Source organism: Phyllobates terribilis, unplaced genomic scaffold, assembly GCF_046119375.1.
Source record: "Phyllobates terribilis strain yellow unplaced genomic scaffold, ASM4611937v1 Scaffold_12__6_contigs__length_324123572, whole genome shotgun sequence".
NCBI lineage: Eukaryota > Metazoa > Chordata > Amphibia > Anura > Dendrobatidae > Phyllobates > Phyllobates terribilis.
The window spans coordinates 155,825,435-155,848,217 of record NW_027362772.1 but is presented as its reverse complement, the minus strand read 5'-3'; the positions used below and the strand labels follow the sequence as shown (position 1 = coordinate 155,848,217).

The 22,783-nt window shown below is 38.9% G+C and overlaps 1 protein-coding gene across 3 annotated transcripts; it reads left to right on the top strand.

The window, feature by feature from the left end:
• Positions 1 to 2,786: 2,786 nt before the first annotated feature.
• LOC141172324 (dual specificity protein phosphatase 8-like) lies at positions 2,787 to 20,446 on the top strand. Of its 3 annotated transcripts, XM_073656409.1 has the most exons (8): positions 2,787 to 2,974; positions 5,111 to 5,264; positions 8,608 to 8,827; positions 9,791 to 9,920; positions 12,765 to 12,931; positions 16,910 to 17,069; positions 17,741 to 17,864; positions 18,576 to 20,446. In XM_073656409.1, exons 3-8 carry the CDS (start codon positions 8,618 to 8,620, stop codon positions 19,351 to 19,353), a joined length of 1,569 nt encoding a protein of 522 aa, XP_073512510.1. In that variant the 5' UTR covers positions 2,787 to 2,974; positions 5,111 to 5,264; positions 8,608 to 8,617; the 3' UTR covers positions 19,354 to 20,446. The 3 variants fall into 3 exon arrangements, with proteins under 3 accessions (XP_073512510.1, XP_073512509.1, XP_073512508.1); XM_073656408.1 differs by lacking the exon at positions 5,111 to 5,264; XM_073656407.1 differs by lacking the exons at positions 2,787 to 2,974; positions 5,111 to 5,264 and adding an exon at positions 3,357 to 3,919.
• The last annotated feature ends 2,337 nt before the right edge of the window (positions 20,447 to 22,783 follow it).

Sequence of the window (22,783 nt, the reverse complement as noted above, 5' to 3'; positions counted from 1 at the left end):
AGCTACCACCCCAAAAGAGTGTTATACAAATAGTGCCCCCTTTGTGTGCACTGGACACTAATATTGACTCCTTTGTATCCCATAGAAAGTAACAAAAACCCTACTCTGCCTCCTAGAAAGTAGTAATACCCCATGTGTAAATCTTAGAAAGTGATAATGCCCCCTTTTTTCCACCATAACACAGTAAAGTAGTGCATCCTTTAAAAAGTAGTCTCTTTGTGCCAGCTTTCAAAATAATAATGACCCCCTGAGTATCAGCTTTTACAATAATATTGCCCCCTAAGTGCGGTTGCATGCAAAAAATAAAACCTATATTTGCCCAACCCTGATCCTTTGTGGATCCCAACCACCAATTTCTCTTCTGACCTGCAGCATAATGGGCCAGCGGCCAACCAAATTTCAGATTTGTTTTCTTGTGAGAGTGTCTCTCCCAGTTATATTTCAGAACTGTGTGTTTCTCTGCTGTTATCAGCACAGCTTCTATCCTGCACATATTTCATCTTCATGTGCTGTCCTCATTTTTTATAGCTTTTTTTTCTCTGGGAGTGTCTCTTTCAGATATGTAGGCTGGATTTTAGGATGGTGTGTATCACTGCTGTTTTCAGCACAGCTTCTATCCTGCACACATTTCATCTTCATGTGCTGTCCTCATTTTTATAGCCTTTTTTTGATCTGGGAGTGTCTCTCCCAGTTATATAGGCTGGATTTTAAGACTGTGTGTATCACTGCTGTTTTCAACACAGCTTCTATTCTGCACCTATATCTTCTTCATGTGCTTTCTTCATTTCTGTAGCCTTTTTCTCTCTGCCCTCCCTATAGACGGTTTCCCCTTGAGATCTGAGTACAACCCCATTCTTCTAACTGCTGCGTTATCTGAGAGAGGAGAGGAGAGCATTTTTCATGAATTAATTTGTTCATTGCATAGCCTTCCTCTGCTTAAAAACAAACAAATGGAGTTTTACTTATATTCCCCTACTTCAGTGCTGGCTTTTTACTGCTTCCTCTGGTCACTGTTTACTGGCTGTAGAGGTGATGTCACGACTGCAGCACACATCACCGCTGCAGCCAATATCTGGGCTTGGCAGCTCAAGCGGTTTTTATCAGGACCAGTCGATATGTATTAGGGGTAATCTTTGGCATGGGTTGGACACATTCCTTTTAGTGCGTGACGTTCCCCCCCTTCCTGATTGGGGCTTCCCTCCAGGAACCAGAGACATCAGCGAATTACTGAGAGCCTGAAAGCACAACCTCTTAAAATGGTATTCCAACCCTGCAGAGCTCATCTACACAGCACTAGTCCAACTAAAGTCTTTAAAGTGATATTCTGAAGTTTGGAAGTTATCCCGATCGCTGGGGATCTGACAACTGTGACCCCCACTGATACTAAGAACCCTGGGCTCTGAGGAGCCTTGTATGAACAGAGCATTGATCTTCCTATATACTGCAATACTATTGTATTGCAGTGTAAAGTACAAGCGATCATGTGACCACAGATTCAAGTCCCCTAGGGGGACGTGAAAATAAACATATTTTTTTTTTAAAAATTAAATGTATAATATCACCCCATTGAGTAGAAATTAAAAAAAATTGCAAATTTGGTATCGCTGTGTCTGAAAAATTCCAATCTATCAATTATTAAATTAACTAACCTATACTGTAAAGAAAAATTTTTTGGTCACCGCACTTTCTCAAAAAATTCTAGAATAATAGGGCTGTTCAGATGACGATGCGGTCCAATTTTTTCCACTGATAGAGTTGAATGGGCGAGTAACTCGGAGGCAAAAGTGTGCATGCTGCAATTTTTTTCTACTCGATCCGAGGAAAGAATCGGCCAATGCGCACAGCCCCATAGAATAACATGGACTCAAGCGCTCTCAATGAAAACCACAAAGCTCTTGTCCGATTTTTACGTCTTTCTACAAAAATACCAAATTTCATTTATGGACAGCTCAATCATTATGAAAGAAAAAAATCTGTATTTTACGTATGCAAAAAAAACAATTTAATTGTATGATAAGCTTGCAAAAAAAATCTTTACACTTCTAACGCTATAATTTTTCTTTCTTCTTATTATTCATTTCACGTATGCAAAAACAAATTAGTAGCATGAATAAGCTTGCAAAAAAAATCTTTAAAAAAGAAAAAGGGATCCAGCACCTCCAATCTGGAAAACAAGAAATTAGATTAAAAAAACAACATTTATTGAAAAAATTATTACAAATATTCCATGAAAAAAAATCTTCTAACGTTTTCTTTATTATTATTATTATTATTTTTACGTATGCAAAAAAAATAATTACATGAATACGTTTGCAAAAAAAAAAAATCTTTACATTATTTCAGAAAAAAAGAAAAGAGCAATATGCTTTTACGATTTTTTAGGAAGCTCAATCATTCAAAATTATGCATACGTGAAATACAGATTTTTTTTTATTATCATGGAAAAATAATTAAAAAAAAAATCTGTTTTTAAGTATGCAATTTTTTTTAGATAAATGCATGAATAAGCTTGCAATTTTTTTACATTTTTTAATGTTTTCTATTTTTTTTTATTTTTTTTTTATTTCAGTAAATATCGCTTTTGTCTTGTGTGATTCTGGAATGCACCGGTGAAAGGGTTAATGCTGTGTGTGTGTCAGTGGAAAATCCACCAAGGGATTGTTTTAATCAGGCTAAGGGGTGACATCACAGCTCAGTCCTGACATGCCTTCTGATTGGCTGGAGATGACATCAACCTGAGTTATTTTTAACACTCCCCCTGTGCACCCCTCCCTCTCCCTGCACATTACCTCATCCTCTCTCTGCTGGCTCCAGTCACCATAACAATATAGTACAGAGCACCTGGGACACTCTGCTACCTCCTAGCTCTGCTGCTGCTGCTGCTGCTGCTGTGTCTGTCTGTCCATCCATTGCAGGTACTGCTGCAACAAGAGGCTGCTGCTGCATTGGGAACCCTCCAGAGCTCTCCAGAAAGGTAAATCTCTTTGTTTTGTTGTTTATCTTTTTATTTGGTAAATATTGATACATTTGTTTCCCTTTTACGTTTGTATCGTTTTTTTATTTCCATTTTATGCCTTTTTGTGTTTTGTTTTGTTTTCTGCACCATGGAGCTGCTGCAGATCCAGTGGCGCAGACATATATTGTGTCGTGCACAGATGACAGGTGCATTGCAGATGTAGCAGAGCCCACTTTGTCAATGGGATTTTTCTCTCTCTTACATAGAATTGCACAAACAAAATTCTATAAAAAAAAAAATCTATAGAATGAGATGAGACCTGTGTGACTGCACTGTCCTAGCTTTTTTTTTCCCTCCAGACCAGCTGGTCAGATTTCTCTGGGAAAGACAGAGGTAATCCCTCCCAGCAGCTGTTATGATCCAGTCCTGCACGGATTGTGTGATGCATTGTGCCCACCATCAGTGCAGTGCAAATTCAGCTAGAATTCTCCTACCCTACACCTAGCACATTTCTTCTATTTGCAGCCTCCATCTCCTTTTCATTTTTTTTTTTTTTGATTGCAGCATTTTTTGCATATTTGGAAACCGCTTCCCACATCCCTGTTTCCTGTGCATGACCGATATGTTGGAATTCCATTTACTTCTTGGAAAGAGGGGGAAAAAAAATAATAATAATAATGTGTTGAGCGTGCCTTAATGCGGAGGAGCTGTTGTCTGTGTGTGTTTTCCGCTATATTGGCTTCTACCCCATTTTGCTGTAGCAAGGCCAGGAACGCATTGCAGAGCGGATAAAAAAATGCATAGCTCATGTATCATCAGGAAATTGTAGGGAAAGAGAGCAGCATTAAATCTCCTAACCTTAAAGGACATCAGGATATTTCGCATGCTTAAGGGCCGGACACACTCTAAAGGGAAAAAATATTTACGTTTTTCTGTAGGACAAAGGACGTGTTCTGGTATCGGGTAGGTATCAATTAGCAAATGGGTTTGTTTACCAGTAGAGATAAATAATGGTGAATACTTATTTTGCAGGGAACATCTTCTTTTTTTTTTTTTTTATGAAATTAAGGAAAAATAGGAAAATATATTCTAAATGTATAAAAAAATAATTTATATATATATATTTATATTTAAAAAAATCATTTATTAAATATATATTTTTTTAAATATAAAACAATTATAAAAATATATATATATTTTTATAATTATTTTATATTTAAAAAAATATATATTTAATGATTTTTTTTATACATTTAGAATATATTTTCCTATTTTTATAAACTATATTCTTTTATTATTCTATAACTTATACAGTATGTATGTGCATATATATATATATATATATATATATATATATAATTTTTATGTTTTGTGTGAGATACGTATATGTAATTTTATATTCTCTATGTAAACATTTTTTATGCAGATATTATGTATATTTATAACATACATGGAGAATATAAAATTACACACACTCATATAATAATAATAATAATAATAATAATAATAAATTAATTATTTTATTTTAAATGTATTTATTTACTGATCCTCTTTCTTGCTGGTTGTATTATATGGTAATGCCATTGTGCCCTGTGCTTCTTACTTACGAAGAGGGGAACAAAGGAAATTATTCAAAAATAAATGCATAAAAAAATTGTGGGGAAATTACTAATTTTTGAGAAACAAAGGATGAGTCCAGTTGAAGGTTTTTGCTAAAACTTGTAACTCAAATATTAATGTCACGTTTTTGGAATTTGGGTAGGATTCATAAGAAATCATTTTTCTTTGACTTCCTTTTTTTTTTTTTTTTTTTTTTTTTAAAGCACAGACCATACAAAGGAGCCATTCGGAGCCTAAAATGGCTCTTTACAGAAAGCAGAAGTATTTTCCTGATTTGCATTACATTGATGTGTTGTATCATTGCTTATTAGATGCAGGGAGGTAATCTTTGCGTGTGTGAATGATTCATAAAGCTATTATATGGGAAGTAGACTTGCTGGAGACCTCCGGTATTATGTCATTAGGCTCCTATTGATTAGTGATATTTTTAGTTCTGACTTTTGTGGTCACTATGTTACATGGAGATGTTGATCTGCTCTCGAGAATGATATTTCCAGCAGTAAGTCATGCCTCTGGTATCCCATTACATCACAGATAACAGGCGCCTCTTACACCATGACCTCATCTGCTGCCGGAGCTGTCAGGAGTGACCTAATGCCCAGACCAAAGAAGGCTGTTACTGGGCAGTGGGGATATCTATAGAAAACAGCATTTCATTCTGAGCAATTACCAAACACTTGGAGAGAAGGTATAAAAGATAATACTGGTACTGTTACAATAGGCCTCCATATTACGTGGTAAAAATGCCATGCTGTGTTTCGGGAGGGGGGCGAAGAACTTCACTAACCCCCAAAATGATGAAAATTGTTAAATACACATTTTATATTTCTCAATTGCAAAAAAAATTTTCCCTAGAAAAAAAATGCAAAAAAGTCGGAGAAAAGTGTAGTTTTTCCTTAATAATGCGATGTGTGAAGCTACCATAAGTGTATTTGATGGATTTTTGTTTTACATGGATTTTCATTTTCTAGTAACAAGAAAATGAATGGGATTTCTAAAATCTCATGGCCATGTTGCGTATTTTAATTTTTTTTTTTACCTTGCCTACAGCATGCTTTTATTCTTAAGATATATGGCATCTCCCAGGGGAGGAATAATGAAACAATTGCACTTAAAAATCTGCAATGAAAAAAACGCATCAAAAACTGCAAACGTGTGTAACGTACGCAGCATCTTTCTTGCCAATATTCCGCTTATCTCCCAAGGGGAAAAAACAAAACAAGAACGCCAACATGTGAACATACACCAAGACTAGTTTTCACACTGAGCGCTAGGTTCTTCATTGATTTTTTTTTTTTTTTTTTTTCTGCTTTTGGAGAAAAAACACCTCAATCAGACGCTGCGTTTTTTCCAGTAGTGTAATATGTTTTGGGTTGTTTTTTTTTTTTGGTGCAGTGTAAAATAGTGGAAAAAAACATGGGATGGAAGCGAGAAGTAATAAAAACATTAGGGAATGTCAGTATTCTGATATTGTACACTCAGCTTTCGTTACACTTCCGGATGAAACGCAGAGCGAGGAGAGAGTATTTCTCTAATAAAATATTAATCCTCCTACTTTCATTGTAGGCCCCATCCCCAGCATGATACATGACCAATCCAGATTAAAGCGTTACTTTTTTTAAAGTTTGTTTTAAACCCTCTTTAGATACAGGGATACATTTTTTTTCTTTTTATTTAAAAATATTTTTTATTATTATTTTAAAATAATTCTCGATCTTCGCCAGGCCTCATTGAGACATGTTTCATCCGTGTCTATATTTTTCACGGATAGAATATATGCCTAATAGTAAAAAACAAAAAATATGTAATAGGTAGGAGAAGCTTGGAGTATTAAATAAATATATATTTATATTATTTTGCGCTTGAGAAAAACAAATTCTGCATGGATGATAAAAAAATTGATGAAAATCAGTTGTTTTTTTTTTTGTTTGTTTTTCTCGTAAATAAACCAGACGTATGAATGAGCCTTTCAGGTCACTATTATAAGAGCTTTATCATTTGTACTTGGTGGAAGTGTGTAGTTGGATCAAAAATCACGTTTTTGTATTCTTACCAGATTGACCAAGTTAGGCCAATGTTGGTGTTAAGCATCCTAAATATATCTGAAATGTCTTCATGAGTCAGACCAAGGTCATTTGAGAAGGAGAGAAAAGAAAAAAAGGACTCATAATAAAACATTATGTTTTAAGGGTTTGTGTTCTTGCAAAACCACATGCAACACTTGAATTTCCCAAATGACATCACTCGGCTGTGTTCTTGAGGACATGCAATGAATGGCTTTTTTAATCCTGACTTGGATTTGCTAGTGATTTAGAAGAGATCCAAAAAATATTCTCATGCCCCAAGGGGATAGAATATAACTCATTTATGTGCAGGTTAAGGAGTGTAAACCTAAAAAGATACAATATTTATAAATATTAGTTGATTAAAAGTAAATCACATTTTATTCTTATATCTTAGTTTTTGGTTTGCAACCAGTGATTGCTAATTTTTCTTATGATAAATGATAACTTCCGCCCTTTGGCCATTGAACTTAATAAATAGATATATTGTCGGCACTTGTTTTTGGAGTCAGGTGTTTACATACATCAGGTTTTTCATGTAAGCATTCTTCTACCTGTCTAAACTAGCTGAGCCATTACTGGATATCTTGCACTGGAATATAACCATTAGCTAATGCTGAAAATATGTTCTGGTTGCCCAATAAATAATATTTCATTGATGCATTGGGCATGGTACATCCTTATCTCAGGCTATCTGATCTGGCAGGTCTTCTTTATCAGTCTGGTAAGGGTGCAATAAAAACTATTTAGATGAATTTTTTCAGTAATGGCATGTTTGAACTTTGCTTTGACCTACAATAATATATGGGTATTTGATTTTGGAGCTAATTTGCATACCCATGGAGCATTGCCTTCTAAGTAAGTTTCTATAGACCAGATAAATTTACGAGAACTGGAATCCCTGCTCAAGGAATGGACACAGACAGAAGAGGGCCCTTGTGCAGGAACAATATATGGGCCCTTTGCAGTTCAATAACTCATCATGATGTACAATTCCACCTGCTTTGGAGGTGGCCTTATCTCTTGGGACCCTTGTGTGGCTGCAACATTGGTACCCCAACAAAAAGGTTGCCATTACAATAGGCAACTGGTGTACTTTTGAAGATGGTTGTCCGACCCAATTTTTGCACCAACATTGGAAGTTACGACACCATCTACTGGGATCACCACCGATCCAGAGAATGGGACTCTGAAGAGCATCGTCTGAATGGAGCAGAGGTCATCAACTGGAGTGCTGGAGAAAGACCAGCATGGTGCTCCAGTTATTTCGGGTGGTACCACTGAGAATGAATGGAGCAGAAATGTGCTTGCACAAATTTTGCTCCCCTGTTCTTGGGATCGATCTGTCGCCACCACCCCCCACCAGCAATTGGGTAGTTGTCTCCTATACTATTGATTGGGAATAACTTCAAATCTTGGTATAAATCCTTTAAGGCTTTGATTGGAATAATAAAAATTAAAGGAAGTAGTAACTTCACACTCCCTTGATTCTCCTCTCGAAACAGGAAATGCCAGTGACCAATCACTGGATAAGGCGTGTCAACATTTCATCCCGTGATTGGCTGTGAGTGCATTTCCTGTGTGTCGAAAAAGATCTTTTTTAATGTTATGGTTTTCTTTACAATAAATCCACTGTAGTCCAAAAAGAAACCTTGAACAACTGATGGAGTGGGATGATGCAGCCGATAGTCCAGTCTTGACTTCATCTTACTCTTAGTCCATATGTCTGTCGTACACAACACGTTGCTTTGGCTATGCTCTCCAATGGTGTCGTATAATAATGCCGCAGAACAATTTATGGTGGACATCTTTCCCGTACTGGATCCGGTATGGCCATTATTATGAGACCTTAGAAAATAGCATTATTACTCAAACATATTTACAAGATGATGAAGCGGTGTGATTTTATTATTTTGTGCTTATGGAATCTCATCCATATATCTTCCATCTCTTTATGTTTTATTACAGACTGATCAAAATGGGTGGAGAGAGGAAACCTCCCCAAGCAATACAAGCCCAAAAACTGGCTGGCATCTTGAGGGAGGACAGTCAAGGGGTCCTAGTAATCGACTGCCGCTCATTCAGCGACTACAACAATCTCCATGTGGTGGGCTCCGTGAACCTGTGTGGGTCCAAGCTGGCCCGAAAACGTCTTCTTAAGGAGCTTCTTGTGCTGCCACATCCTAAGGTTTGTTGACTAAGATGCTTAAGACTTCACCGTTAGAGAGCGCTGAGCTCAGTGTATCATGTATCTTGTTACTATCGACATTCCTCAAATAATCAGGATGCTTGTTAAGTGATACCCCTACTGACTACATGTTACTTTTAAAATTAATATGAATCATCCAGACCTAAATATAGGCCAGTCAGGGTCAATACTGCAGCAGACAGACATGGACAACAGGAACCTTGCGCTCGATCGCTGACAAGTCTTCTATGTTGACATGCAAACTATTTAGATTTACAAAAGTCAAGTTATCCCCATCAATTATCGTAAAAAAAAAAAAAAAAAAAGTATCAGGAAGATGATAGAGGAACTTGATATTGTGAGTGTTTGAAGTGTTCAAAATCTTGAGTTCCGTGTTAGTTAAAAGGAGCAATCTCGACCAGTTGTGTTGAGGCTTGTGTAGACCACAAAAGAGATGGTGGAGATTAAAAGTTCTGCCTTTAAAACCTTAAGTTTTTGGCTTCTGCCAAGTTTTACATCTCGTCATAGATGTTAGTTTAAAGTCAACTGATTTTGGTGGCTTTGGTGACAATCTATGTATATGGTGGCCTTCTGACTATTGGCAGATGTTGTGAGATGGAAGGATTGGGATGTTTCGATCCTTTAGTTATATCTGTTTTTGCTCAAAGACGTTGTTTGACAACCAGTATGGTGATTGTAGCTCCCACATGGGCTTTCCCTTATAATTCTAGACTCCAGAAGAACAAATTTGCCTAGTTTATTAACATCACTACCCCCCCCACACACACACACACACACACACACACACACACACACACACACACACACACACACACACACACACACACACACACTCCTGCCTCAATGGAATTTTGCTTTATTGGACCACAAAATCCATATTTTAAGAGCTGATCATGGACTTTCAGCCACTCAACATTTGTTTTCTTTCTTCCTATTCAATAGATCGATGCTTCGTTTGAGAAGCAAGTAGTTGTATATGACCAGGGCAATCAGGAGTTATCTGCTGGCCATTTTGTGTCCTTGATTGTCGGAAAGCTGGAGAAAAAATACAGCTCGGTTTCTCTCTTAGAAGGTAAGCGAAACGTAATGTAATGCAATATTTCCAAAGTCATCTTGAGTTCACCTGGTAATATACATTGTGATTAATGTGTAAACCAGCCAATTTTGGTGGAACTAGTCAACCATGTAAAGTGTATGGTGGTGTCCCAACTTTCCCCTGTTGGCAAATGTTTGGGGAAAAGAAGAATCAGGCTGTTGGATTTCATCATGCCAGATCCTTATGTGGCTAGGCGATATATGCTTACTCTTCTCTTCCCATTTAGTACTTGACCAAACCGATAACGCTTGTGTATTGGGGGGGAACAAGCATTTGGCCAACTACTATCGAAAGTATATGTTCAGCTAAAGGGGATATCTCCCTACCCTTTTTTTAGGCAGAAGCTGTCTCAGCGATCAGATGGTCACCTTGAAATTCTAGCTCCCCGGTGGTCATGTATCACATTCTAGCCATTCAACTGAATGAAATACGCGGCAGGACCTGGGTCCACCAAAGCAAGTGCCACTCTTTGTAAGCTGGTCTTCACCTTGTATCATAGAGGAAGGGGGTCCAGTTGACCGATCTCTTAAGGATTGCCTTTGAGACCTTTTTAAGATTTCATTTTAATCCCATAAAGACTTGATCGGGAAAGAAAGTCTACGAATGAATCTTTTCTCAAAGAGACTTACAGTATATGACTGAATCATCTCGATGGAAATCCAGTACAGGCCATTTCAAGGCACCGACTGTTGTCAATTGGGTAAAATTACATTCATCTTGAATGGCGGTAAGATGACCTAACCTAAGCTGCATTCAGAAAATCTGATCGTGCCATTGATTTCCCCCCTTCCTCCATTCAGACTAAATTTGTCCTATTGATTAATTTATCTCTTTCCGAGTGATATCATGTTTTAAAAGACTCAGCACATGTACTGGATTTCAGAAAGTGCTGCATGATCCATGTTTTGCAGTGTGAGGTCATTACCCAAGAGAGAGGAAAAAACTAAAGAGACTGTAAAATGGGTCGGAAGTTAACAGCCAGTGATGGAATGAATTCACTAACTCCCGAAGAATGTAAAAAATATATAATTTCTATTGTAAGAAGTCATCAAATATTCTATTAACATTTTTATTTCCTTTAAGTGTGTAGGCATCATAGAACGAGGTCCTTCACTCGGGATCCCGTTCTTTTGAACCACTAAATAAATGTGGCTTTTGCTTTGGCGAACCTGATGCATTTATGTTTATATAATTTGGCAATTTAATTAAATGTCTGGCATGTAAAAATACATTTACTGTCAATAACAGCTGATGGCTCAGTGTCCCTAGAGCTTAATCCACATCAAGGAGCAGGTTTGGTTGCTGTATCTTGAGATGGTTGTCGTTAAGGAAAATGACTCCATACATACCCTAAATTTCACAGAAATCCAAATTGTTAGAGGGCATGTCACTTGTAATATTTTTCTTATTTGGTGTAAATGCCGCTGTTTTCCTGAATGCGGCGTTGTTTTTCTTTTCTTCCTGCGCCTCTGTTCCTGAGATATTGTCCTATATAAAAAGCTAGGCTTATTTATCATAGGGGTGTGATCATCAATTACACGCCCACAAAAGAGTGTAGGATCACACCCACTTGGCTAATAAGAATAGATTTATATTCAGAGAAGAGGAGGCCATATCTCGGGAACGGAGAGGCGCAGGAACAAGAGAAAAACATCGTTTAACTTGGAAGAACAGCGCCATTTACACCAGGTAAGAAATATATATTATAAAAAGTAACTGGTCTTCTTAAGTCATGATATCCATCAACACTGCTCCTTTATTTTCTACAGACCTGTCACTATATGAGTGCAATAAGTCCCTTACAGATTGGTGGGTGGGAGTATAGCCACAAATCCCTGTTTGTTGTTTGTTTTGTTTTTTTTACGCTTTTATATATATTTAAGTGTGGTTGGAATAGATATTTGATTTAGGCTATGTTCACACGTTGGTTTTTTTTTTCTGCAGCAATACCTGATCTCTTGCCAGGAAGGTTTGTTCAGGATTTTGTTTGGTTTTTCATGAGTTTTTTGCTGCTTTTTTTTTTTCATTGTCCTTGTGTACATGCATAAAAAGACAAAGTTCAGTGAAAAAAAACCTCATTCTATTTCATCAGGTTTTGGCACAAAAAACGCTGGAAAAACTGACACCTGTGTTTTTGGTGTGGTTTTTTTCACCACCTATTACTTTCAATGGGTGAAAAACGCTGAAAGTGACATGCTCTATTCTGCAAAAAAAAACATGCAAAGCGTAAAATACTGATCAAGCAAAAACCAAGGTGCATGCATGAGATTTCTAGAATCTTAGAGACTTTGCTGATACTGTAAAATGCAGCATCAAAAAACGCAATGTGAACATAGCCTTTATAGAGATGCAACTAGTAACAATAATAACTTTTTTGCAATCCCGCATTCACCTTTTTCAAAAGTAAAACTACCCCTCTAGCCTTACCCTGGCAGTCGGCCTAACTCGGATTTGCAGGCGTACATTAAGAATTGGCATCAGACCAAACTCTTGAGTGCCGGTCAGAATCAAATTTTCTCACACTCACAAATCATCTCACCCCAGAAAGAAACGCCGTATTACCATTGCAGTCATCCTGCTTTAAATGGCCTATGCCGTGATCCCATCACCCAGTCCGCACCAAATTAGGTAACTTGCCAAAAATAGTGAGGAGGAGAAAAAAAAAAAAAAAATACAGCTCGGTGCACCTTTATGCAACACTAAATAAAGTTATCCGACATAGGGTTCAAAAATAAACCAGAACTGAAAAATATAGTTTTATATTTGGGCTCTCTGCATTTTGCACCGGCAAAAATTTCAACCTGTTCTCTTCTTCTACAGGGGGGTTTGCCGAATTTTCGTCCCAGTTCCCAAACCTGTGTGAAGGCCGCACCTCGAATATTTTGCACACGAGCATATCACAGCCTTGTCTGTCCACATCCACTGTGTCTGTTACCCGTATCCTGCCGCACCTTTACCTGGGATCCCAGAATGATGTCATGGATCAGGTATGAACCATAAACATACACGGGTCATATTACAATCTGCTTCCTGCACTGCCTCCGAAGGAGTTTAACCTTTTGTCTTCGGTAGGTTGAGCTTTAACCTGTGACCTTATTCTGGTAGAATTTATTAGACTTGTTTTTGTTTTGTTTTTTTCTTGCTTTTCCTTGTTTTGGATATTCTGTTACACAAAAAGTAATTTTGCTCTCAGTCCGTCAGTAAGGACCTCGCCGATGAGCTAAATAAATTTGGGTACGGTCATGGGCGGCATGCTCGAGCTGAAAAATGCCATTTATAGAGTGACTTGGGAACCTTGAGGACTATTTCATGTGATTTTTCTTTTTTTGATGGGAAGAACAGACAATGACTAATGTCTTAGATCGAACCAAATACCTAGTGGCCATGTAGTTTACAGGAAATAATCGGTCGGTATGCAAAACTGATAGCCTATGGACAGCACACACCGACCTATCCAAGTCAATGTGACTGCAGCATATGAAGTATAAAACAAGATGAAAAATCAGTTTTTTTTTCTGGATGAAAAATGGACAATTTTGCATGCACTCATCTGAACCCAGCCTTAGACTGAGAAACAACCTTAAGGGCCCACCCATACATGTTGGATGAAAGTCATCCGATGTCGCTGAAACTGGTGGCTTTGGATGATTTTTATCCAATATTTTTGTAGGTCTTTAGATTTTTTTTTTTCTCAGTCTGATAATTAAATGCACTACATAAAACGATTTCAGTGGGGTCGGACAGTCGTCTAATGTGTATGGGGGTCACCTGACTGTCCCCAACAAGGGAGATAAGGATCGGGTGGTTGGAGTACAAATGGGAGATAAGCTGCCGCCAAATGATTCTGACAGTGGTGCTCTTACAGAGGACATGGGAATGTTCAGGGGACCTGTGTATGGGGAAGTCGGGAGAGAGGGATTTCAGTTGAACCAAGGATGGACATATCATTGATGCAACCCTAGCGGTAAAGAGGCCCATTTCCACCTCCAAATAAGGTGGAATTGTCCATTATGATGAACTATTGGGTCCATTTTGGTCTGTCCGCCAGTGGGCCGAACTATAATCCGACCAGCTTTTAATTTATTTTTTTGAAACCGACCGAACTTTCTCTTCCGTACAAGAACTAAACTAGACCCCCTTACAAGGAACCAGCAGAGATGAGATCTACTCTGTAGACACAGTGGCATTTCCCAAGTAGGACAACCAATAGTTTGAAAACTCTTCTGCCAATGTCCATTTTAGAACTGAATTCTGAGAAGCTGGAAAACTCCTCCAACCAAAAATGAACATTGACATGGTCTTGGCCTGTTTTAGCCAAATGATGAGGTTATTTTTTTTTAAATTACGGGCTCGATTTATAGGGGTCTCTGGCCACCTTGGGTGGCTAGGTTCACTACGATATGCCATTACTTTGTGGGGTCCAACCTCAAGAATCCCAAGAATAAAGGTGCTATGCTACGCCCCTACGCTTTTTTATTTTGTTTTTCTGCATTGTCCCCTCCTGCCTCCATCCCTACCCAGATACCTGCTGTGCAGAAAGCTGCCGAACTCCTCCTTTTAAGTGAATGGGACAGCTGCAGGTTCTCGCACAACCAGGAAGACAGGAAATTCCTTAATGCAGGGAAAACTTAGAAGGGACTCATGGCTAAATCAGCTCTGCAGTTCCTATGGGAGGTCCCATAGGACGAGTTCACACTAATTATAAAGTGATGGTATATGTAAGTTAAAATCCATTAATTTACAAGATGGGGATACCCCTTTAAGTATAATTGTGATAATGTGGCAGCATATGGTTTGTGGATTCCTCATTATGGGACATATACCAGACATTGCAATCATAGAATTTGTATGAATCACTAGATTCCACTTACAGAATAATAACCTTGAATGAAAGCCGCTTCAACCTTGCGGAGCGCAGCGTCAGCATTACACATCTTCAGCCCTGAGCTTAATGTATATGTAATGACTCTGCTGCATGTTACAGTGATCTGGCCAGTCTACATCACATTCCCAGGCAGAATTTAGTGCAGCCTGTCATTCCTTTCTTTAAATACCCTAGAAATGCCTGCCTGATGGCTCCTGCACACATCAGCAGTGATTTGTGACCTAACTACACTGACCATGCGGCAGAATCAACCAGTGTACATCTTTAAGGAAGACCGGTCACCAGGTTAAAGTCTCCAGTTTTTGATCTTATTTTATTCTCCTTGTTCCCATGAGTATTGCGCTTTTTTTCTTTTTTAAATCCGCCATTCGGTTCCAGAGATATGGGCATTTTTTATTAAATGTTAATTTTCATATTCTTTATGAAGGGGTGTGACAGCTTAAAGTCCCGCCCATGAGGATCCTAAGAGTCATTAAAAAGGCCCATATCTCCGGGACCTTATGGCGGATTTAAGAAAAACAAAAAGTGGAATACTCAAAAGAGCTGCGGGAATAAAATGAGTGCAAATACTGGACACCTGGTGACAGGTCCTCTTTAATGGGAATTCACACCCCAAAATAGGCTCAGGTTTAATTGACTGTAAATGACATGTAATTTCTCATGGCACCGTTCAATGGGCGTTCTTATTGTGGTATGGGGTATTTCTAATATGAACGTACAGTATGTATGATGCAACGGAGCATCCATTTTACTGAACTCTCCCGAGATTGCCTGCAAACTGTAAAATGTTCTCTGTAACATTTACCATCTCGTGAGGAGCGTTCAGGCCGCAGCGGTAAAGCTCCCTACGGGATTTGCTCAATTAGGATGAGTCATATTCATGCATCCAGCTCTGTTATGTGTTATTCAATCAGATTTTGCTAGAATATTTTTCTTTTTGTACCAGTTGTTCATAATGTACACTTTCACCTGCCTTCTGAAGTAATTTTTCTGAGTCGTATCAGAAGAATTGACTGTTTTTCCATTGAAATTTAAATATGATTGATCCTTATCTTCTGTCGTGGGAGGGCCCCATACACATTAGATGTTTGGCCAATCCTTTCGGAATCTATGGATTCTGACAACTTTTGCCTAACGTGTCTGGGTGTTTTAAGTAGCAATTGGAAACTGATCACTTGTCTGAAATTTTTGAGGTTATGCAGTACAGAGGAGATGGTCTGTTTTTAAAAGGTGATCTTACAAGCATCCATAACACTATTGAGTATCATGGAGCTGAAAGTAGTTCACATTAAAGGGGGCTTGTCACAAAGTCCAAAGCATCCAGTTTTGGCTCTCATTGTATTCTCACTGCTCCCCCTGATTATTCCACTTTTTTTTTTTTAATCCAGTCTGTTTATGGTATTTTCGAGGGGATGTGGCTTACATGATTCTCTGGGGGCGTGTTGTTTTTTTTTTTTTCCCCCCTGTGAACCACACTCCCTCAATAGAGATCATAAAAATAAACACCAAATCAAAAGGCCCATATCTCTACAACAATAACAGTATATTTTTAAAAAACGAAAAGCGGAATAATCAAGGGAACAGCTGCAATAAAATAAGAGCAAAAAGCTACTTTGACCTGGTGACAGGTCCACCTTAAAGTGCCTACACCTTTTTGATGCTGGTCTGATTTCCGTAAGGCACATCAGGGGTAATTTATCTAGGTATTTGTGCCAGTTTATGGTTTAAATTGATGCAAAAATTGCAGTAAATCATGGCATGTTTCACTTTTTACACCACACTTGCTGAACGGTAAGATTTATGTATAGGGCCACAGTGCTCAATGCCACATGCCCTATTATAAAATGACTTTGACACACCATTTGGATAGCTTCACTCTCTTGCATATACAGTGAGACTTTGCTATTGAAGGAGGATCTATAACATGAGTTTGCGGCCAACATGGCGTGTTGACAACAAGGGTCTTTTCTTTTTTTTTTAAAGCAATAATTTGTGTGACTTGTGGGGATTTTTTTTCTTGCTATGAATGGGTTTCTCATATTCAGTGATCTCATTGTGCTGCTTAATGTCCTTTTTATAGGAGGTGATTAATCAGAATGGCATCACGCATGTGCTGAACGTCAGCTACAGCTGTCCAAAGCCCGTCTTCATCTCGGATAACCATTTTCTACGCATCCCCATCAATGACAGCTACTGTGAGAAGATCCTGCCCTGGCTCGGTGCAGCTGTCGAGTTCATAGGTATCTTTTCCTCTCTCATTCCTATTATTACACATCCGATATCATGAATACATAAGCTGTATCCTAGCCACAATCTATAATACAGTGGTAGGAAATGTTGGGTTTTACAAGCTGATATATTCATTGTCGGCCCCCAAAAATGTCTATTGCCAGCTTACGAATCTCATCAAATATCCAATCGTGAGCCAAAAAGAAGTTTTTAAAGGGTTATTTCCATTTTCATAGATGGGTATTGTTGGATAGTGATTTGTAAATATGAGCAATTTTTCAATTTACTGCTTGTTAAAATTTTCAGCCATTTTTGAGATATTAACATTTTTCTGTTTACACCTCGTCGACTTGGAGACCGACCACTGCTGCTGAAATAAAAATGTTAATATCTCAAAAACGGTTGCAAATTTTAATAAGCAGTAAATTGCAAAAGCATTAACCAACAGTACCCATTTCTGAAAATTGGAATAACCCCTTTAATCAGTGATGTTCTGGCTGCTGAAACTTCTATGATTCCTAAATGATTCAATGAACAAAAGTATTCAGTTGAATGTTGCTCTGCTCTGCTTATTAATGCTTTTTTGGAGGTTTCAGCATTTAACCTCCAACCAATCAAAAATGTCTGTAACAATTTACAAAATGATGTATTTTATATTAATTTGCTATTTTATTTTTCCCAGGAAAAGTGGAGCTGGTAAATGGTAAAGTTTTAGTCCATTGCCTGGCTGGAATCTCCCGCTCCGCAGCCGTTGCAATTGCTTACATTATGAGGTCGATGGGACTTTCACTGGACGATGCATACAGGTAAACCAGTGTAGACTAGATAAATGGAGTGAATTACTAATATAAGGCCAATGTGGTTAAACCAAAATATGCAAGCAGTTACCATCCTTCGAGCTGACAAAAAATAACAATATTCTTCGAACTATGTTCTGTTCCTTTCCTCTGTTATTCCTCCCCTGGATATTGATGGGTCATCAATATCAGATAAGTGAGGTCTGACACCCGGCACCCATCAGCTGTTATTAGCGCCGACTGTGTCTGGATGTAGATGGTGAACCGAGAGCACAGGCAGTTTTACATGCAGCCGCCACGGAAAGCGGCTCAGCGGTGGGGGGTATCTGTTGTAGGACCTCCACCGATTTGATGTTGATGACCTATCTCAATGAGAGGTCATCAACATTATAAGGCTGAAAAGTCCTTTAGTATACAAAATGTCTCTCGCTTTGCAGGAACCGGCCCATCCATGCATTACACCAATAGCTCAGTGATTTTTAGTGAGGACTGTGATGCTTGATTTTCCCCTGTGGTGGCGCTGCAGGAAAATTGAACTCTTGCTACCGGATTCCCTTAATGATTGCAGCTAATCGCCAGGATAAGCTGTGATCATCTTATGTCAAGGTACAATTCTAATCCTAAAATTGGACATATTAAGATTTTGTTCTTTGCTTGTTCAACTTGTCCACTTATTTTATTTTTTTTATAGTAAACCTATAATTTTTCTTTCTTCCAAAGGTTTGTTAAAGAAAAGAGACCCACCATTTCCCCCAACTTCAACTTTCTTGGACAGCTTCTTGAATATGAGATGAGTCTCGTCAATTCCCGGCAATCACATCCCGCCCAAGCGGTTCATCCGGAAAGCCCTACAGACAGAGAGCACTCCGAGCAGCCACTTACCGAAAAGCCCTCCAACACCGAGCAGATTTGCCAAAGCAATCACAATCTCAACTCTATGTCCCATGAAATAGAAGTGGCCATCGATGCCACCAAATTGGACAGCAGCTGTGCGAAGGACGAGTCTGAGTCCACCCTGGCGGGCAGGTTTACCTCCATGGGGATCTCATCCGACCAACGTCGTGAAATTAGTAGCTTGAAGCGTTCTTTCTCTCTGGACATAAAATCCGTCTACACGCCTTTGTCTTCTTCGACAGAATCTCGCACAAACTTTTATCAGTCTTCCCAACTTGTCCCATCATCCCAATCTGTTTCTTCCAAGCCGATGGGGCTTTGGGATCGTTTTTTAGGTTTTGGACTTAATTTCCTTTACTTCTATTCTGAGGAGGAAGAAGCTCAGCAAAATCTAAACAACAAGGTCAGACCAAAGGGAATCTGTGATCAAAGAGATGCTCCGGAAAACTTAAAAAAGAGGCGAGCGAACACAAAGAGCCTAGATGAAGGACCTCCTCGTCCCTTCACTCTCAACATTCCCAACTGCAAAGGCCAAACGTTTCTCAAGGAGAAGACTTTGGAAGTTGGATCAAGAGTGAGGACAATCTCTCCAGTTCCTCTGTGAGGAACATCTCAAAGGATGATGTGACGAAAGAACATTTGGGATCTATCAAATGCACAAAACTTTTTTTTGCTGTTGGTTTTCTGCTAAGAACCTTTTTTTCTTTTCCGCATGTTAAGATCCCCCCGACAGGCCTGAGTAGCATGCTGAGAAAATAACTTGTTTTCAAAATGTTTCTTCATATTGAATGAGCAAATTTTGGACTAAATTTTTTTCGAGCAAAGAGAAGACCTTCTAGGTTCAGTGATGGTGGGGAAAAAAGTCACTATGTACCAAAGGCCCCACCATCACGTTTTTTTCAATTCTGTTGTGTGCAATTCTCTATACTGTCATGCAGAGGCAGCATTATGGCCTTCCGTCATAAGTTGGAGATGGTCCTCTGAACTGAAACATCAGAAACCAAGAGGCGTCGAACGCGTTGTGTACCCAATATACCTCGTGCTTCACCCTATTGTCGGGGTAATTTCGTGGTGTGTTGTGACCATCCTGCTACGAACTCTTTTTATCCCGCTTGGTCTACCCGTCCAGATTATTACATTTGCACAGAATGGTCCATGCAATTTCACCCTTGGTGTAATGTAGAGAGGTATTGAGGGTAGTTCTATAATATATATTTATATTTTCTATTCCTCTAGGTCTTACATGGATGTACGCCCTAGAAGCCAAGCAGTGTCTGTGACAATACTTTGCTGCCCTAATACCTCAGTTATTTTATTTTTATTTTTTTGTTTATTGCTGTGAAATTTATTTAAGTATCCCCTCCTAGCATGTTTGGGGTGTGCTCCCCTGCATATAACCCCCAAAAACGTGACCCACCTCTCAGGATTCAAGGACGGCAACGTGGTCCTTTTATTAAAAGCGGTGGTAGAAAAGCTTATTTTATTTTTTTCCATTATTTATTTATACACGTGTTTTTGTTTTTGTTTTTTTTTCCTGTTGCTTATGTTTAATAATCATTGAAGCCGGTAGTCTTTGTTATTGGCTGTGCCTTTTTGACTTTGTGACCTGCTGAAGAAAATAGGTTATTATAGGAAGTAAAATGTGGCATTGACTCCTTTTTTTTTTTTTTTTTTTTTTAAGGGAAACAATTTATGAATCCTAAGATGGCCCATTGATTAAATTAGATTTGCTCACATTTAGTTGAGCATTCCTAAAGGCAGTTTGGGGTACTGCACCAAAAAAAAAAAAAAAAACACATTTATATTAAAAATGCTGATGGTATTTTCCATGGCTTGCACTATCCTTTTTAGAAAACATGTTTGAAAATCACAATCATTCTTTCTTCTGAGCCCTTTTAAGACCAGGGAATAGTAAGAGTTTGGTACTTTAGTCACTCCATGGAGTTTTACACTGTTGATGATTCTATAAATTTCCCCAAAAAAATCAGTCATGCCCATATTGCCTACCTATAGTGAGGTCTCTCGACACGTTTGTGATCTAAGCCTTATGGAGTATGTAAAAGCTATATTTTTTTTTCTTAAAAAAATTCAGATGGCATTTCAATAATCAGTGTGGTTTAGGGTGCGGTCATAGGGCTGTATAAATTGGACCGCAGTGCATGGACTGGCTGGCTGCTCTCCCGTCCAGAGCTTGACTGCCTCATATATTTCTGTGCAGCTGTCCTGCTCTGGACGGGAGAGCAGCCAGCCAGTCCAAGCATTGTGGTCTGATTTATATGGCCGTCTGACTGCACCCTTTAAAGGAACATGTCCTGAAAAATAACACTGTGTTTTAGCTAATGCAGAGGGTGGAGCATGACACCGGGATTAAGATCTTAGCGGGTACTATTTCATCTTATGGAAACCGTCAACTGGAATTCATAATGTCACACCCTAGGGAAAAAAAAAAGAAAATTAACTCTCCTCCAGGAGGAAGGAAAACTGTCTCTCTAGTGCCACCTATTGAAAGTCAGTACGTAACTCTTTAACAAAGGTATTCGCCAAATCAATCTTCCTCTGTAGGCAGCTGTTTCTGGCTTTTTGCCCCTCATCAGTACAGAGCAAAGCAATAATTGGCTAGGTGATATGCCTTTAATGTTGGCCTCAGGGGTGGAGACCGCCAGCAGATGTAGGAGGTTTTACCGATCAGGCAGTGCTCCCTGGAGGGAATAAAAGGTCTACAAGTAAGCTCTCCTCCGGAAGGAAAGAAACTGTTATTTCTTATAGTGTTACCTGTTCAAAGACATTTTTTTTCTTCCTTCTGGAGAACAGCTGATTTGCATAAGGTAAATTAAACAACACCAAAGAAAAACCCTGTGTCATGCTCCGACCCCTCTGGTCCTACACTCCTCCGGACTGTTCCTTTAATATTTAGTGCAATTATAATTGTTACGATCCCAATAAACCTAAAGCCAAATGACAAGACGTCCAGAATTATGTCAGATCACGCGAGGGGTAAGAAGGACGGACGTGAGGGACAAATGCTAGCAAATATGATTGCACTTGGTATTCTTTGTGATGACGACTGAAAGGTTGGGTGGCCCTGTTGGATGTTACTAATGGGAGACGTCATAATGACCGTGACATTTGGGCACAAAGGAGACTCTCCGTAATGTCTCATAGTCTCCATCAAGCCATTGCCTGATGGCGAGGCCAGTCCGGGGTGAAGGATGGGAGTGCTCTGTATGTATGTAGTTAGTATTTTGTATTATTTGCATATATCTGTGTCTCACTGTGTTTTTATTATATTTATATTTGATTGGGTTTGTGCTTTAAGACTAACCATCTCTCGATTAAAGCAATGGCCAAAGAACTTTAATTCACTGTAACTTAATGTCCATGGGACTGCCGTGCGGTTTTGGTTTCTCCTATGGGATTGGGGAATGAAGATGACCCGCTACGGTCGAATATTCCCATACTCCATCCTCTCGTTCTCCATGACCAGCACTGACGTCCATATATCGGAGTGTGAACTTAGGTGGATGAATGAATGGGAAGATTATCTTTTGTTCTTGTGCAGGTTCACAATGGTTCTGAGGTTCTCGCAGTTGAATGCATTGCTCCCTAGCGCTTCTCTGGTTGATGATCATAATAAAGATGTGAATCTTTTTAATTTCTGCGTCGTGTGTTTACTGGGTTGCTAATAAACATGGGGCTATGTTTGGCAAGAGGAAAGTAAATCTGGGTCACAGCTGTTGTTGGCTTCAAGTCCCTGCCCGACCAACAAGGATCAGCAGATGGGAGATGAGCGGGTGCTGATCTGGTGGCTTCGCGCTCAGTATTGTTCTGCTTCACACTTGTTTTTTTTATGGGGTCATTTGAGGGGTTTTATTTGCAAACAATAGTCCAATTTTCCAGAATTTTTATCATTGAAGGTAACTCAATCTCAAATATATATCTCCTAAATGGCTGCATCATTGATGTATCGAAAGTGAAGCTAACTGTAGATCCACTAGAGATGGTGCAAATCCATTCCCAAGACCAGGTCCATCGGC